Here is a 15,260-nt window from a genome sequence, read left to right on the forward strand (position 1 = left end):
AAAGATTGAACGCCGTTCATTCAATAACCAGGACTCTTCATATTCAGAATAAGGGCTCATCAGACTCCAGGGAGTAGAGGCTACGCCCCGGCACCTTAACAAGTGCCTAGAACCAGGTTGATGGAGTTGAAAAGGTACATCTTTTTTTTTTAATATACCGTATATACTCGTGTATAAGCCGAGTTTTTCAGCACAAAAAATGTGCTGAAAAACGTCCCCTCGGCTTATACACGAGTCATACAGTCATAAAAAATCTTTAAAAAATAATAAACTTATATACTCACCCTCCGGTGGCCCCGACCTGCAGCGCTGCTCCCCCGATGTCCGCGCGGCACGAAGTTAGTGAAGACAGAAGACGGGCGCCGCCATGTTTTTCCTCCAGGCGGCGCCTAGTATGACGTCAGCAGCGGCGCGTCATACTAGGCGCCGTCCAGGGGAGAGCAATGGTGGCGCCTGGCACGAAGTTAGTGAAGACAGAAGAAGACCCGCTGTATACTACTGGGGGCAAGCTGTATACTACTGGGGGCAAGCTGTATACTACTGGGGGCAGGCTGTATACTACTGGGGTCAGGCTGTATACATACTGGGGGGGGGGTCTGTGACTAATGCCACCCTCCCACCCTCGAGTCAATAGGTTTTCACAGTTTTTGATGGTAAAATTAGGGGTCTTGGCTTATACTTGGGTCGGCTTATACTCGAGTATATACGGTATACAAGAATGGCCTTGTAATACAGAAGGACAGTGACATATACTGACATCAAAGGAAAAGAATAGAAAAAAATCTCATCTTTATTTCCAAACACACAGCGACAAAGTCATTTGCACAGAGCACAACGAGAAATAGTCTCCGAGTTCATACAAGGATTATGTGTTGGGGGTTTGGTAAGGCAAGATCGCTGCTCCTACTCTGTATACCATAGTCTCATACATTCATATCTCCACTGCTCTCCTTTTAATTCACAAGGAACTGTGAAGGTATTCCAGGGAAAATTATAAAGTTACATGGGCTCTAATAAAACAGTACGTACAACACCCCTCCTGTCTGTTAGTCGGTCTCGATCCTCCCTGCACTGCACCTTCCAGGACACTAGGGGAGCTGCACAATCAATCATTAGTTAGATGAGTGATCCAACTGATCCAGTGATTGGTTGAGCAGCCTGTCCTTCTGTTTCCTGTGATATCGGGAAGACATCATGGAGTGGCTCCTGCATAGCAAGACTAAAGACCTAATAAATATTGGGATTATGACCTGAGGATGAGAAATCACATCACAAAATTATGATCATTTGGCACGAGACACAGGGTGCAATTTGTCTCAAATTTTTAAACAAACGTAGCATAAATCAATAGTATAAGTGAACACAAGAAAAATTGTAAAATATTTTAGCAAAGCAGTTGGTAATACAATAAGGCTGTATTAGGCGATATGAAACGCTGCTTCTACAGCAAAGTGATTTTTTTGTGTTTACAGCTCCTGTGCAGAGCTATAGGTCTGCATGGTAACAGACAACACAGAGACCCTGAGGGGCGTTTATTAGTTTGGGTGGTGCAGAAGTGTGCTAGAATTTTCAGTTTGATTTAAGTTTGTGGTGCAAGGGTTTAAAGGAAACCTACCATTTGATTTGATGCATTATGAAGCACACATACCTTGAGAATGCTGTAGCTACACTGATGCAGAAACATGTCTTGTTTAATCCCTGAGCTGAGTGGTTTTGCTGATAAAACAATTATGATAATGCAGCTCTGTCGCTTCTATGGCTGTTCTAGCGCTTCTCCTAGCATGTGAGTTATTCACTGCTTCACAGGATGGTGTAATCCCTGGGTTGTGCCTGAAGGCAGAATAATCAATTGCTGCACCATCATTTTACTGCCTGGTCTAAGCCCCGTGTGTAATACAAGCTCCTTGTAACTTGTGCAACCATGCAACCCAGCTTTCCCAAGGTCCTGAATGTTAAAATCGTTTTTTTCAGCAAAACCACTCGGCAAAGGGATTAACCAAGATATGATCCTGCATCAGTGTAGCTACAGCATTCTCATGGTATGTTTGCTTCATAATGCATCAAATCAAATGCTAAGTTTCTTTTAATGATTTGGAGCACAAACCGAAACATCAATAATTGTCTCCACATTCATGAAAGTGAAATAGACCTCCCTAGACTTGCTTTTTGCGCCACAAAACTAGTCGGAAAAATAGAAGTGCCCGAAAAGTGTCGGATTCACAAGCGGGCGACACAATTTTGAGCCCAACGTAGCGAGCGTCTGAACAGAACATTGCGAGTGTTGGAAAAGCGTCAACATTGTGGTTTAGCCTCTTCATAAATAAGGTACAAGAGGCGCAGTAAGGGAGAAAAAAATTTTTTTTGCCAGTTTTTCAATTGAAAGTTGATAATAAATGCCCCCCCCCCACTGTGTAGTCTAATCCTGTTGCTCTTCCCAATTTACATTTCCTGTGTTAGAAAGCAGGAGGGGGTATGACTGTAGCATCAGCAGGGGACCATGAGGTGCACACGAATGGTTAATGGAGCACATTAGATTTTATAGTCGGCCTGCATGTAAATTTTACTAAATATTGTAGGTGTGCTTTAACTGAATGGTCTTGTAATGGACTGATTTTGGTGTATCCTAAGGTTATGCACAGGATGGCACTAGTCCTTTGTCCATCTTTGTGCCTTTAAGGGTACAAATAGATGGTGCGGTCGGCCACATCAATTAAAGAGAACCCGTCAGGCAAAATAACCCCCCTAAACTAAATATATTTTCATAAACTGCCATTAGAGAGTATTGCCTCTATCCCTTCATTGTCCCTCTACATGCCTGTAAACCTAAGCAATGAGGTCCTAAAGCTGTATGCAAATGACCTGTGTAATGTCCAATGAAGCATTAGCATATTCAGCTGTCCACCTTATTCATGAGTGGGAGGCACAGCCACACCCCCAGTGCATGACTGACAGCCTGTATAATGGTGTGATGGCTCCTCCATGTGCTTGCAGGTTGTGTGTGTGTATAGGAGAGATACAAGGCTGGGATGGGATCCTTATGAGCTGCTCCAACAGGTAGAGGTGAAACAAATAGTGACAGAGACCTAATGACAGGTGTCCTTTAAGGAATTGTGACAAATTCATAACAAAAGTTCATGAAACTGTCACTGAATAATCATTTTGCTATGTATTATCGTTACACAGCTGACCGATTCATCACGGGCACATCATGGCCGCAACGTCTATTTGTACCCTCAGCCTAGCAGACTCCTGTCTCAAATGTCTAATTATGGAGATGTCTTATGGATGTGCCATAAAAGTCTAGTGTGAACAAAAAAATATATAACCACAGTGGGATGCAGCATTATCTGCCGTGAGGTTTGTGAAACCTTAGGCCTTGTTCACACTGTGCAGCTTTGATCCATTTCTATCAGTATTTATACTGGAGAAGTCTTTTTCACTGTCCCAGTCCTTGACTACTTGTTTTTGTGGGAAAATGTATCAAACCATGTGAGAAGACGCCTTAGTGCAAATATATATACTCCCTGTTTCTCTACAGCAAAAATAGGTAATCTGAAAAAAAAGTCTTTTTAACGGAAGGTTATACATTCTATGTCATTCTATAGGAAGCTTCATTGTTTACTTCCAGTGGATAGAAATTTGTCCATGGACATTTGATGTCACACAGGTGCATGGGTCGTTATATCCCTGGTCATGTGATGTCACACAGGTACACGGCTCATTATATCCCTGGTCATGTGATGTCACACAGGTGCACGGCTCGTTATATCCCCGATCATGTGATGTCACACAGGTGCACGGCTCGTTATATCCCTGGTCATGTGATGTCACACAGGTTCACTTCTCGTTATATCCTCGGTCATGTGAGGTCACACAGGTTCACTTCTCGTTATATCCTCGGTCATGTGATGTTACACAGGTGCACAGCTTGTTATACCCCTGGTCATGTGATGTCACACAGGTGCACGGCTTGTTATATCCCTGGTCATGTGATGTCAAACAGGTGCACGGCTCGTTATATCCCTGGTCATGTGATGTCACACAGGTGCACGGCTCGTGATATCCTTGGTCATGTGATGTCACACAGGTGCACGGCTCCTTATATCCCTGGTCATGTGATGTCAAACAGGTGCATGGCTCGTGATATCCTTGGTCATGTGATGTCACACAGGTGCACGTCTATAACCCTGGTCATGTGATGTCACACAGTTCATGGCTTATTAAATTACAGAGGGTAATCAGAGCCGTGCATTATAACGAGCTGTGTACGATACAATACAATATAACTTTATTGATCTCTTTCGGAAAATTCAGTTGTGCACACAAACTAAAGAAAATGAATGGGGTGGGCGGTTGGGATCGCTAAGGCATACAGCTTTTTTTACTGCCAGCTGTGACGTCACATGAGAGACCAGAGATCATTTATCATCCATAGGAAGTAAACCATGAAGTTACCTATACAATGACAGCAAGCAGAGTTCTAGAAAAATATGTTAGTGTGCATAAGGCCTAATAATGATCAATTGTAACAATAGACCATCCCTGAAAACCACTTTGATACTTGTGCCTTATAGTTTGTAAAGTATACAGCTAACATCACACGTTAGGAATTAGCCTGATAACCAGAGATCTCCCATAAGTGGCTCTCCAGTCATCGTCATACTACAACGTCCATTGTTGTTGGGAATGCTGGGTGTTGTAGTTACTACTTACATAAACGAAGTGACATATAGCAACCTGGTAGATGTTTACTAGTGTTTGCTGCGCTGGTAAACTTATAATGTAATAGTTACTGTAACCTGCAGCACCTTCTATGCCCATCTCTCCACTTCCATTACAATCTCCTGGGAATGAGTGATACATGAAGGCAGCCGATATTACAAGACGCTGGATTCATCTCGGATCCCCAGACTGATCCTGGTGCTTTCTGTGATGGAACATGGCGGGGTCTCCAGGTGGATAGTCCTCCTGCGGTGCTGGGGAGCACACATCCCATCTATAGGAGGACTATTGACAGCAGAGCTTGGACCATTGTGCGGTAGAGTGGAAATCGGCCAAAATCCAGCCCAGCGACGGAAAAGGAATCGGCAACAACTGTAATTACCATAAAAAAAAAATCCATTAAAATGTCAGCTGAGAACTCTCATTTGGTGTATCCGCAGCTATTGACATCTAAGGAATAATAGAAATTGCAGTATCATAGAATCTGTAACATGGCATATTATCAAATTGAAGTTAAATGTAAAAATTAGATTTAACAACGGGCAATTTTACATAATAGATCAAGCAAAATCAGGTTCCGCCCCTGAACCCCCAACCAGCGACACGCACGGTCAGTGCCAGCACCGACGGTAGACGGTAACTAGTGCCAGCGGCATTTAAATTACTCCTGCACACGATTTTGGGGAGAATAGTTGCTTCCAATGACGTTATCAAAAAGCGATGACCCCCCCTCAGGCTATATTCACACGACCGTATGGGGGACGTATATACATCCCCCATAGGTGGGAATGGGTTCACGGCACCGTAGGGGAGCGGTACGCTGCAGCACACGTGTGGCACAGTACCGTTCCATAGCCGGAAAAAAGATAGGACATGTCCTAGCTTTCCCCTGAATACGATGCCATGCTCCATATATTACTCCCCGGTGCTGACGTGTGCCTGCTGTGCTACAATACGGCAGGCTTACATCGTGTAAATGGAGCCTAAAATGGCGCCGCCCTAGCATCATGGTGTGCAAGGTATAGCCATTTAAATGGCGCTGGCAACTTTACCAGTGGCATTTAAAGAGTTAATGCCCATGATTGGTGTCAACGACAATAATTGGCACTAACGGAAGAGGGATGGGGGTTGGAGTTGGTGGTTTAAGCGAAACCCGGACTCAGTCCCGCTCTTTGAGTCCCTGTTTGAGTCCTCTCGTCACTAGTAATAGGATATTAGGATTACAGGCGGTCCCCTACTTAAGGACACCCGACTTACAGACGACCCCTAGTTAAAGACGGACCTCTCTGCCCACTGTGACCTCTGGTGAAGCTCTCTGGATGTTACTATAGCCCCAGACTGCAATGATCAGCTGTAAGGTGTTTGTAATGAAGCTTTATGGATAATCCTTGGTCCCATTACAGCAAACTCCACTTGTCACTGGGGCAAAAAAAATTTTTTGTGTGGATCTACAATTATAAAATATACAGTTTCGGCTTTCAACTAAAGAAATGCCGGTTTTAGTAATTCAGACTCTTATAGAAGCTTTCACTATGAGGTAAGGGCACACATTCAGTATTGTCAAAGTAGTTTTGAAGCCAAAAAGAGTGGATTGAATAAAATATGTAAACTAGTTGGTAGTATAAACTAATACTGCAATGCACACAAGAAACTTTGTAATATATCTCATCCTCACATATATAGCTCATCAGAGCTAAGTGCTTCTTTCTTATATTTTTTTACTCTGAAATCTCTGCTGAATTCCCTTTAGCCAACAAGAAGGACAGACAATCACGGAGTCTACAGAGAGGGGAGGGGGAGCAAGGAGCAAAGTGACAGCAGCTGTGATTTTACAGACAGAGGCTACAGAGAGGTAAGGTAGACATAATAATAATAATGCAGATCACAGAATGTCATAAAATTCTGCTACTCCTCATGTACACCCATTTGACTACTAAGTTTCTTCAACACTTTTTCAAAGCTTTAAGTTAATCTTGACTAGATATGAGCATACGCGATGGTCTGGCATGGTGTTCGGGCTCGGCCATCTGACCCGAACATATTGTTGGATTGGCGGACACACCCTAACAACTAGCCTTGTCTATGGTTAGCCCGGGGGACACCAGGACCCTATAAGGAACCAAATCATCGTATAAACTCATATATGTATTATGATAAAAGTACTTTATGAATAAATTGACAACCGGGTGTTACCATTTCCCTTCTCAACAGGAAATGTCCTTGCCCTGTCTGAATTTGTGAGCACTGATTGGATGGTGTCAGTGTGTAGGTACATACTCCTAGCTAGTCACACCCATATGCCAATTTATTCCTAAATTGTAAGCAGGAATAAAGAAGCGGCACAATGTAGAGGTCTAGGAAATACTTCTACTGAATTATTATTTCATGAAAAATTTACGTATTTGGTAAAACAGAGATGTTGGAAGAGATTAGACTGTATATATGTCACATTATGGTGTTTCCGGTGGAGGGGCACCATGAATGGTCATAGCAGCTGCTCCAGCACCGGAGTATATCTCACGTCATACCTATAGTACCCATGGTGCCACTAGAATGGAAAGATTAGTAATGGTGCTCACCGTGCATGCGGTAGACGTTCCCGGAAGCCCTCGGTACAGCAGATAACCAGCAGAGGACTGACACAGCTGTGCGCATAGCCTAGACAAATAGCAGCTTGGTTGAGGTAGAAAGTAGAGGTTGAAGGAGGTCCAGTAGAGAAGAGATTGACAAGCTGCACTGCATGGAAAGGAGCCCAACAGAAAAGAAAAGCGGCCACAATAGCCAGAGCCATGCGTGTCACCCTCCGGCTGCGCTGAGATGGAGCCCTTTGGACTCTTCTCATCACCCTAGAAAGATGGTGGAGTGTGAGGGAGTACAATACCACTATGACCGATAAAGGCAGAAGAAACGTCAGGAGACTGTGCATCAGCGTGTACCAGTATAGAGATGGTGGCGCCCCAGGAAGGTCCAGTACACACAAGGCCACACCATCTCCCCATCGCACCCCAGAGTAGAGGAGAACAGGAACACTGAGGAGAAGTGAGCATAGCCAAACGCAGCCCGTTACTATCCACGTACAACGCACGCTCCTCCGTTGGCCCACCGTAGAAGAGTGCACCACGGCTACATATCTGTCAACACACAAGAGAGAGAGAGTCTATCATATACACAGGTTATGTTTATATCAATGTGCAACAAATTATTATCCCAATCTGATATATTAGCAAACTGCTGCCAATAAGCACGTGCCCACATATGTAAGAGAAGTGCCCACACATGGCTCGGGAAGATGGGCTCGGAGTGTAGAACAGATAAACAGCTAGTATATATAACATTTATGTAAAAAATGAAGAATACTGGAGCTATATGCAAATAATACAATTGTACATAACCTTTCAACTAACTTTGCAAAGGAATACAGTGTAATTTATATATATATATATACACATACAGGCAGTCCTTGGGTTACGTACAAGATGGGGTCCATAGGTTTGTTCTTAAGTAAAATTTGTATGTAACTCAAAACTGTATATTTTATAATTGTAGTTCCAGGCAAAAAATGTTTTTGCCCCAGTGACAATTGGAGTTTCTAATTTTTTTGCAGTAATGGGACCAAGGATTATCAATAAAGCTTCATTACAGACACCTTACAGCTGATCATTGCAGCCTGGGACTACACTTTGTAGGCTATATGTATAAATTTAAGTTTAGAAGTTTAGCCAGTACTGGATGTGCCTCAGCTCCTTCCTGTGATATACAGGCGGTCCCCTACTTAAGAACACTCTACTTAAATACGACCCCTAGTTACAAACGGACCTCTGGATATTGGTCATTTATTGTACTTTAGTCCTAGGCTACAATAATCAGCTATAACAGTTATCACAGGTGTCTGTAATGAAGCTTTAGTGTTAATCCTGGTTCTTATGACAACCCAACATTTTTAAAATCCAATTGTCCCAGAGACCAAAAAAGTTCTGGCTGGGATTACAATGATAAAATATACAGTTCCGACTTACATACAAATTCAACTTAAGAACAAACCTACAGACCCTATCTTGTATGTAACCCGGGGACTGTCTGTACACATCTCTTTAGAACATATAGAACAAATATTTGATATTGCTTGTGTCATGAAAAGTTAAACAATTTTCCTTTATACTTTCTGTATCAATTCCTTCTCCGTTTTCTAGATCTCTGCTTGCTGTCATTCAACAGAAAGTTTCATTGTTTAAATCCTGTGGATAAAAAACGGTCCTTGGTCATATGATGTATAACTTTTCATTACACAAAGATTGGGGGCCTTTATGGCTGAAAATAGGTGTACAAGTTGGTCGAAATTTTCTGCTGGGAGCCGGGAATTGCGGTTACTCTGCCCTGTCTGCCGGATGGCTGTGGAGGGGGCTTATTTAAGTGCAGGATCCATGTGCCCACATTGCCGGGGGCAGAGTTTGAATCATAAATATGATACCTACACCCCAATATCACTTATTTACTGAATGTTGACAACCCCTTTAAATCTCAGTGACTTTCTGATCACCTTACTATCAGGAAAACATTAACCCCTTCACGCTCCGTGGCGAATATATCCGCCACGGAGCGCAGTGACTTAGCGCTCAGTGGCGGATATATCCGCCACGGCGCTTATGCCGGCTCGGCTCTGGATCAGAGCCGAACCGGCATCGGGAAACACGGGGTGCCGGCTGTAACTAATAGCCGGCACCCCAGTGTAACACCCGCGATCGGAGTTGTCTCCGATCGCGGGTGCTTAACCCGTTAAATGCCGCGGTCAGCGCGACCGCGGCATCTAACAAGCATCTGGGGGGTCTTTCCCCCACGATCGGCCCCCCCGAACCGTTTTCGGGGGGCGCCGATCGTTGCCATAGCAACTCTGGGGTCCGATCTGGACCCCAGAGTTACTTGCAAGAATTGCCAGTAAGATGGCGTCTGTGACGTCATCTTACTGGCACAGTGCCAGCCTATGCAAGTGCATAGGCTGACACTGATAATACTCTGCAATACATCAGTATTGCAGAATATTATCATGAAGAAGCAATCAGAAGATTGCTTCTTCATGTCCCATGGTATAAAAGTGAAAAAGTAAAAAAAAAAAAAGTTATTCAATAAAAAAATAAAGTCATAAATCACTAAAAATGCCCCAAACTCCCAAAACATATAAAGAGACATATAACTCAAAAAAAAGTCTAAATCATAACACAAACCCCACATATATAGTATCACCGCGTCCGTAACAACCCGTAGAATAAAAGTAAATCATTATTGAACCCCCACGATAAACGCCGTAAAAAAAAACTGTTATAAACCCTCCAAAAATTATGATTTTTACCTTTTCAATCCCACAAAAAATGCTATAAAATGCGATCAAAAAACCATATGTACTCAGACATGATACTGGTGCAAAGTACAACATGTCCCGCAAAAAACAAGCCATCAACCAGCTCCGTAGCCAAAAAAGGAACAATGTTATGCCACTTGGAAGATGGCAATACATAAATGATAGATTTTTCCCCACATTAGGGTTTTGTTTGACAAATTTAGTAAAACGTAAGAAAATATATTCATGTCTGGTATCCCCGTAATCGTATCGACCCATAGAATAAAGATAACATGATTATTAGTCTATACGGTGAACACCAAAAAAAAAAAAGTAAAAAATCCGGTACAGAATAGATGCTTTTCTACTCCTGCCCTCAAAAAAAGTTCCTAAATTTTCAACAATAGGTGATACCAACCCCAAAATGGTAACAATGGAAAAAGCATCTCATCCCGCAAAAAAAATGCCGTCACATGGCCCCAATAACGAAAAAGCAAAAATTTTATAGCCTTCAAAAGGGGCCAATGAGGAAACTAAAATCCTGGCAGCTGCAGCGCCCTCCTTCCCTTCTGCACCTCGCTGTGCCCCCATAAAACAAGTCACAGCCACATGTGGGGGGTCGCTGCACTCAGGAGAAATTGCAGAACAAATTGTATGGTGGGTTTTCTCTTTTTATATTTTGGAAATGTGTAAATTTTAGTGCTAAATGAACGTATAAGGGAACAATATGACCATTCTAAATTTCACCTCCATTTTGATTCAATTACTATGAAGATCTCAAGGGGTTAACAATCTTTGTAAAAGCTGTTTCTGATAGCTTGAGGGGTGCAGATTTGAAAATGGGTTGATTATATAGGGGGGTTTTGATGCTAAATATGTAAAATTTCATTCAAAACTGTATTTATCCCCAAAATAGTCAATTCTGAAAATCCGGAAAAGCGATATTCTATTTGTAAGCCGCGTGACATCAAAATAAATTATCCAAACATTTCAGAAATTATGAAAATGTAAAGTAGACAAATGGGAAATGTTATTCGGCAAGTTATTTAGGTGGTAAATCTATCTGCCTGAAAACGCAATGATTTAGAATTTCGAAAATGGCAAATTTTTCAAAAAATTTATCATATTTTCTTTTTTTTGTAAATAAACGCAAATCTTATCTGCTAGAATTTACCACTAAAATGAAGTACAACATGTGGGGAAAAAACAATCTCAGAATCGCTTTGATGAGTAACAGTGTTCAAAAGTTATAACCATATAAAGCGACGCAGGTCAGAATCCAAAAAATCGGGCTGAGCCTTAAGCTACAAAATGGCTGCGTCCTTAAAGGAAACCTACCACTTTAAAATGACCCCTCTGACCCACAAATACCTTAAGCTAGCTCAGGATGAGCTGATGCCGGACCATATTTTCAATTAAACCAGAAACCGCTGTATTTGTAGAAACATTATTTTCTTGTGGTAGTAAAATCTCTCTTCGGCGCTTCTATAAGCGTCATACAGCGCGCACCCCGGACCCTACTCCGCGATCACGCTGTCGTCAGCGCCGCTCCCGTCACTAATTTTGCTGTGCCCGAGAGCCGGTGACGTCACCGAGCTCTCGGGCACACTAGCGCATGCGCACCACCTCCTCCTGGCGCGTCGCGGCCAGATCCCATTGCGCATGGGCGAAGTATAGCGGCGAGCATAGTGGAGGTGGTCTTCTGGGTCTTCTCTCCGAAGCCTCGCGATACTACGAGGCTTCGGGACTTCGCCCATGCGCAATGGGATCCGGCCGCGACGCGCCGGGAGGAGGTGGTGCGCATGCGCTAGTGTGCCCGAGAGCTCGGTGACGTCACCGGCTCTCGGGCACAGCAAAATTAGTGACGGGAGCGGCGCTGACGACAGCGTGATCGCGGAGTAGGGTCCGGGGTGCGCGCTGTATGACGCTTATAGAAGCGCCGAAGAGAGATTTTACTACCACAAGAAAATAATGTTTCTACAAATACAGCGGTTTCTGGTTTAATTGAAAATATGGTCCGGCATCAGCTCATCCTGAGCTAGCTTAAGGTATTTGTGGGTCAGAGGGGTCATTTTAAAGTGGTAGGTTTCCTTTAAGGGGTTAAGCAGCGTTGGAAGAGGGAGGGAGCATGAGAGGAGCCAAGTAAGTGGAGAAATAAGCATTAATTTATTTTAGTTTATCATATTCACTTCTACTATTGATTTTTGAAAAAAAAATGTTGAATTGTAAATAACCATTTCAACAACAATTTTTGTAACATGAGGCAAACACATCATCCTACAGTGCATATCCACCCCAATGTATATGGTTGACTCAGATGCCCACTTGCACACCACTGCCAGCCTATAGGCCTTTTTAATGACCCCTACTAGTTAACCTTAAAAATGTAACTTAACATTTATCTTTTGGGTGCTTAAACCAATACCATTATGTTAACTCTTGAAGTGAAAAATCGAAGAAATCTGAGGATACGCTAAAGACTTTCAAGGGGTAATTTGGAGAATACGATGCATGTCTGGCAAATTTGATGACACTTGTAATTATAGGAAACTGTAGACACTTTTAATCCATGTGCCCTTGAATGCCGTGCACCCACCAGCTATTATCTGTACAGCTAGAACAAGAAGAAAACCTCCCATTACACCTAATTTACTCCCCGTACAACACAAAGTTCACTACACTTAGCTGTCACCTCTAACGTGTCATCCAGAGCCTTAAGCAATGCGCTGTATTCACGGATTATAAGTGGTTTTATAGGTCACCCCATTATTAGTGACTCCCCTCCTTCTTTCTCCCAGTTTCTAGGGCAACTCGTAGTATCAGTGTCTTTTCTTAATACCTTGTATAGAAGTAGTCTTGCTACCACTCCTTATAAAGGGCATTGCCTCCTCCTTCTATTCTAAGCAAAGTATATGAGCCCGATACATCCCAAGATGATAATTACACAGTGACTCAGTAGGAGGTAAAGTGTTAAAACGATCTGTTACCAACATGAGTTCTATTTGGGGAAAATGAACATGAAATAGTCTACTTAATGTCGCTTCTCTGGTATTTCCGAAAATGTGTGGATAAATTGACATCTGGGTGTTATCATTTGCTTTGTCAATGGGGCGTGTCACTGTACAATTAGCATACAGTCTAGTGTCACCCCACTAAATGGTAACACCCTGTTGTCAATTTATTCATTGATATTTCATGGAGGAGGAGGGACAGAGAATTTGCACTTTGTAGAGGTTTAAGAAAAGATGGTCCAAGGGACATCATCATTTACTAGCCAGAACCCGGCTTTCCCATACAGATGCTTGTGAAACTCATGGCCAAATATATTCACAAGATCGAAAGGATAAGAAAGCTGAAAGACTACTGCCCAAATTATATCTATCCATAGCTGTCAGGTAAGTATCGAGAGTCCCCCTTACGTTACAGTTGGTCAACCAGTCCAACCAATATAAGTGAGATTTAGTGTCTGCTTTACTTCGCACCAATGTGACCCTAAGTTCTGCCGCTTTATTTCCCTCTAATAGATTTACATACCATATCTATTCTCTGCCGCACAATCCGATCTCCGGATATTGAGGGCCACGTAGAAGTTGCTACATCGCTTTTCCTATGATCACTCAGAACTTGACATTTTTTCAATATACAAAAAAATGACACTTTCCAGCTCTCAGACTGTTGGACGAACATCACAGGAACGTCCAGATTAAAAATGACAAGAAGGTTTAGCCCGAGCAGACTGTTCCTCTCTTCCACTCTAAGACATTAATCACCAATAAGCTCTCAACATCTAACATGCCCCTCAAATGACTACCTGAAAGGGGCATTTCCCATTGAGGTGGAAATCATCTGCATAAGATGACATCCAGCCATATCTTAGTAATATCTCTTCCTCTTTATATCTGATTACCATATGCAACATGGCGCCACTTATAACTTTAAAAGGGGTTGTCCCCCTCCAATATCATGCTACATACCCAACAATCTTATAAATGTATAGGTAGTTATAAACGGTCTTCAGGGCACTATATGTATTCCCAACCTGAGCTGACCAGACATGAAACCGTAGTGTGGACTACAATGCGGGCGATCATACATCAAATGGGTCACACAACCATCAATATGGCCGAAGTACACTTACAGGTAAGTGAGACGGGTAACAAAGGGTAAAGCAACATAGTGGGTTGGGGAAAAGTGATAAAAGATTGTTCATTTTAGGGTAGTTATGCCTTGCCCGAAAGATCAGATCTTGTCCAAAAGTAGGCTACTGTTCGCCATCACGAATGATCATTTGGGAAGGTCAGAGAAATTTTATCCTATATGTGTATTCACCAAAACAGGTGGATGTGAGAAAGATTGTCTTAAAAGATTATTACCTGTCCACACAAAGAGCTGTGATGATGCCCACGCCGGTGATTTGGTTATTCAGGTCCAAGGCGGTCACGGCACGACACAGGATATCTCCAAAGACCCAACCTCTATCATGGAGCAGCTGATGGATAAGTAGTGGCATCCCAAGTAGAGAAAGGAGGTCCGCCAAGGCCAGGTTGACCACATACAGGTCAGACACCAAGGTTTGCCGACAGCTGAGAAGGACGGCTAGGACCAGTCCATTACACAAGACTCCACAACCACAAATCATTCCATATACTACCCCCCACCCAGGACCACGTAGGGACACCACACCTGAGGCAGGGGGCAGACTTGTTGGCATCCAAGGAAGGGACGGGGTCATGGCTGTGTTTATCAGGGTCAAGAAGCAGATGTTAGGGACTGTGCTGTAATCTTCACATATCTTAGACGTTCATAGTCTTTTTCTATGTGAACTTCGAAAGAGATGATTAATATCTTTTCGATCATAAACTCAGTTTGGCCGTAGTGTTATAAAGATACATACATACAGAGAGACCCCCTCATTCTTACACGCCCCCCACTGTCTAATCTTCACCCATCCGTGTTATAGGTGTGAAGTGATTCACTTTCATCTGTTCTCCTTTTTTTCAGCGTTTCTCACTTTCCCTCCAGAACGCCAGACCAGAAGCTGAAATATAAAAAGCAGATAGGTAGTTAATCACCTCCCACCCACGCAGCGCTCCAGCACCTGTATGAGTCTGCACCCTCCATACAGTCCAGTACCAGCACCATAACATATATACCTAAATAACCAAGCAATGCCACCCTATACCAAGCCCTTGCCCAGCTCTACAGC

The 15,260-nt window shown here is 43.0% G+C and overlaps 1 protein-coding gene across 2 annotated transcripts; it reads right to left on the bottom strand.

Annotated features, from left to right (window-relative positions):
- Positions 1-772: 772 nt before the first annotated feature.
- On the bottom strand, positions 773-14,786 carry LOC140127866 (melanin-concentrating hormone receptor 1-like). 2 transcript variants are annotated; one of them, XM_072149035.1, is made up of 4 exons: positions 14,428-14,786; positions 7,659-7,853; positions 7,302-7,568; positions 773-5,094 (listed from the first exon to the last, which is right to left on the bottom strand). In XM_072149035.1, the coding sequence occupies exons 1-4, from the start codon at positions 14,784-14,786 to the stop codon at positions 4,878-4,880; spliced, it is 1,038 nt and encodes a 345-aa protein (XP_072005136.1). In that variant the 3' UTR covers positions 773-4,877. The 2 variants fall into 2 exon arrangements, with proteins under 2 accessions (XP_072005136.1, XP_072005135.1); XM_072149034.1 differs by having other exon boundaries at positions 7,302-7,853.
- Between the last annotated feature and the right edge of the window lie 474 nt (positions 14,787-15,260).

Source organism: Engystomops pustulosus, chromosome 4 (genome assembly GCF_040894005.1).
Source record: "Engystomops pustulosus chromosome 4, aEngPut4.maternal, whole genome shotgun sequence".
Taxonomy (NCBI): Eukaryota; Metazoa; Chordata; class Amphibia; order Anura; family Leptodactylidae; genus Engystomops; species Engystomops pustulosus.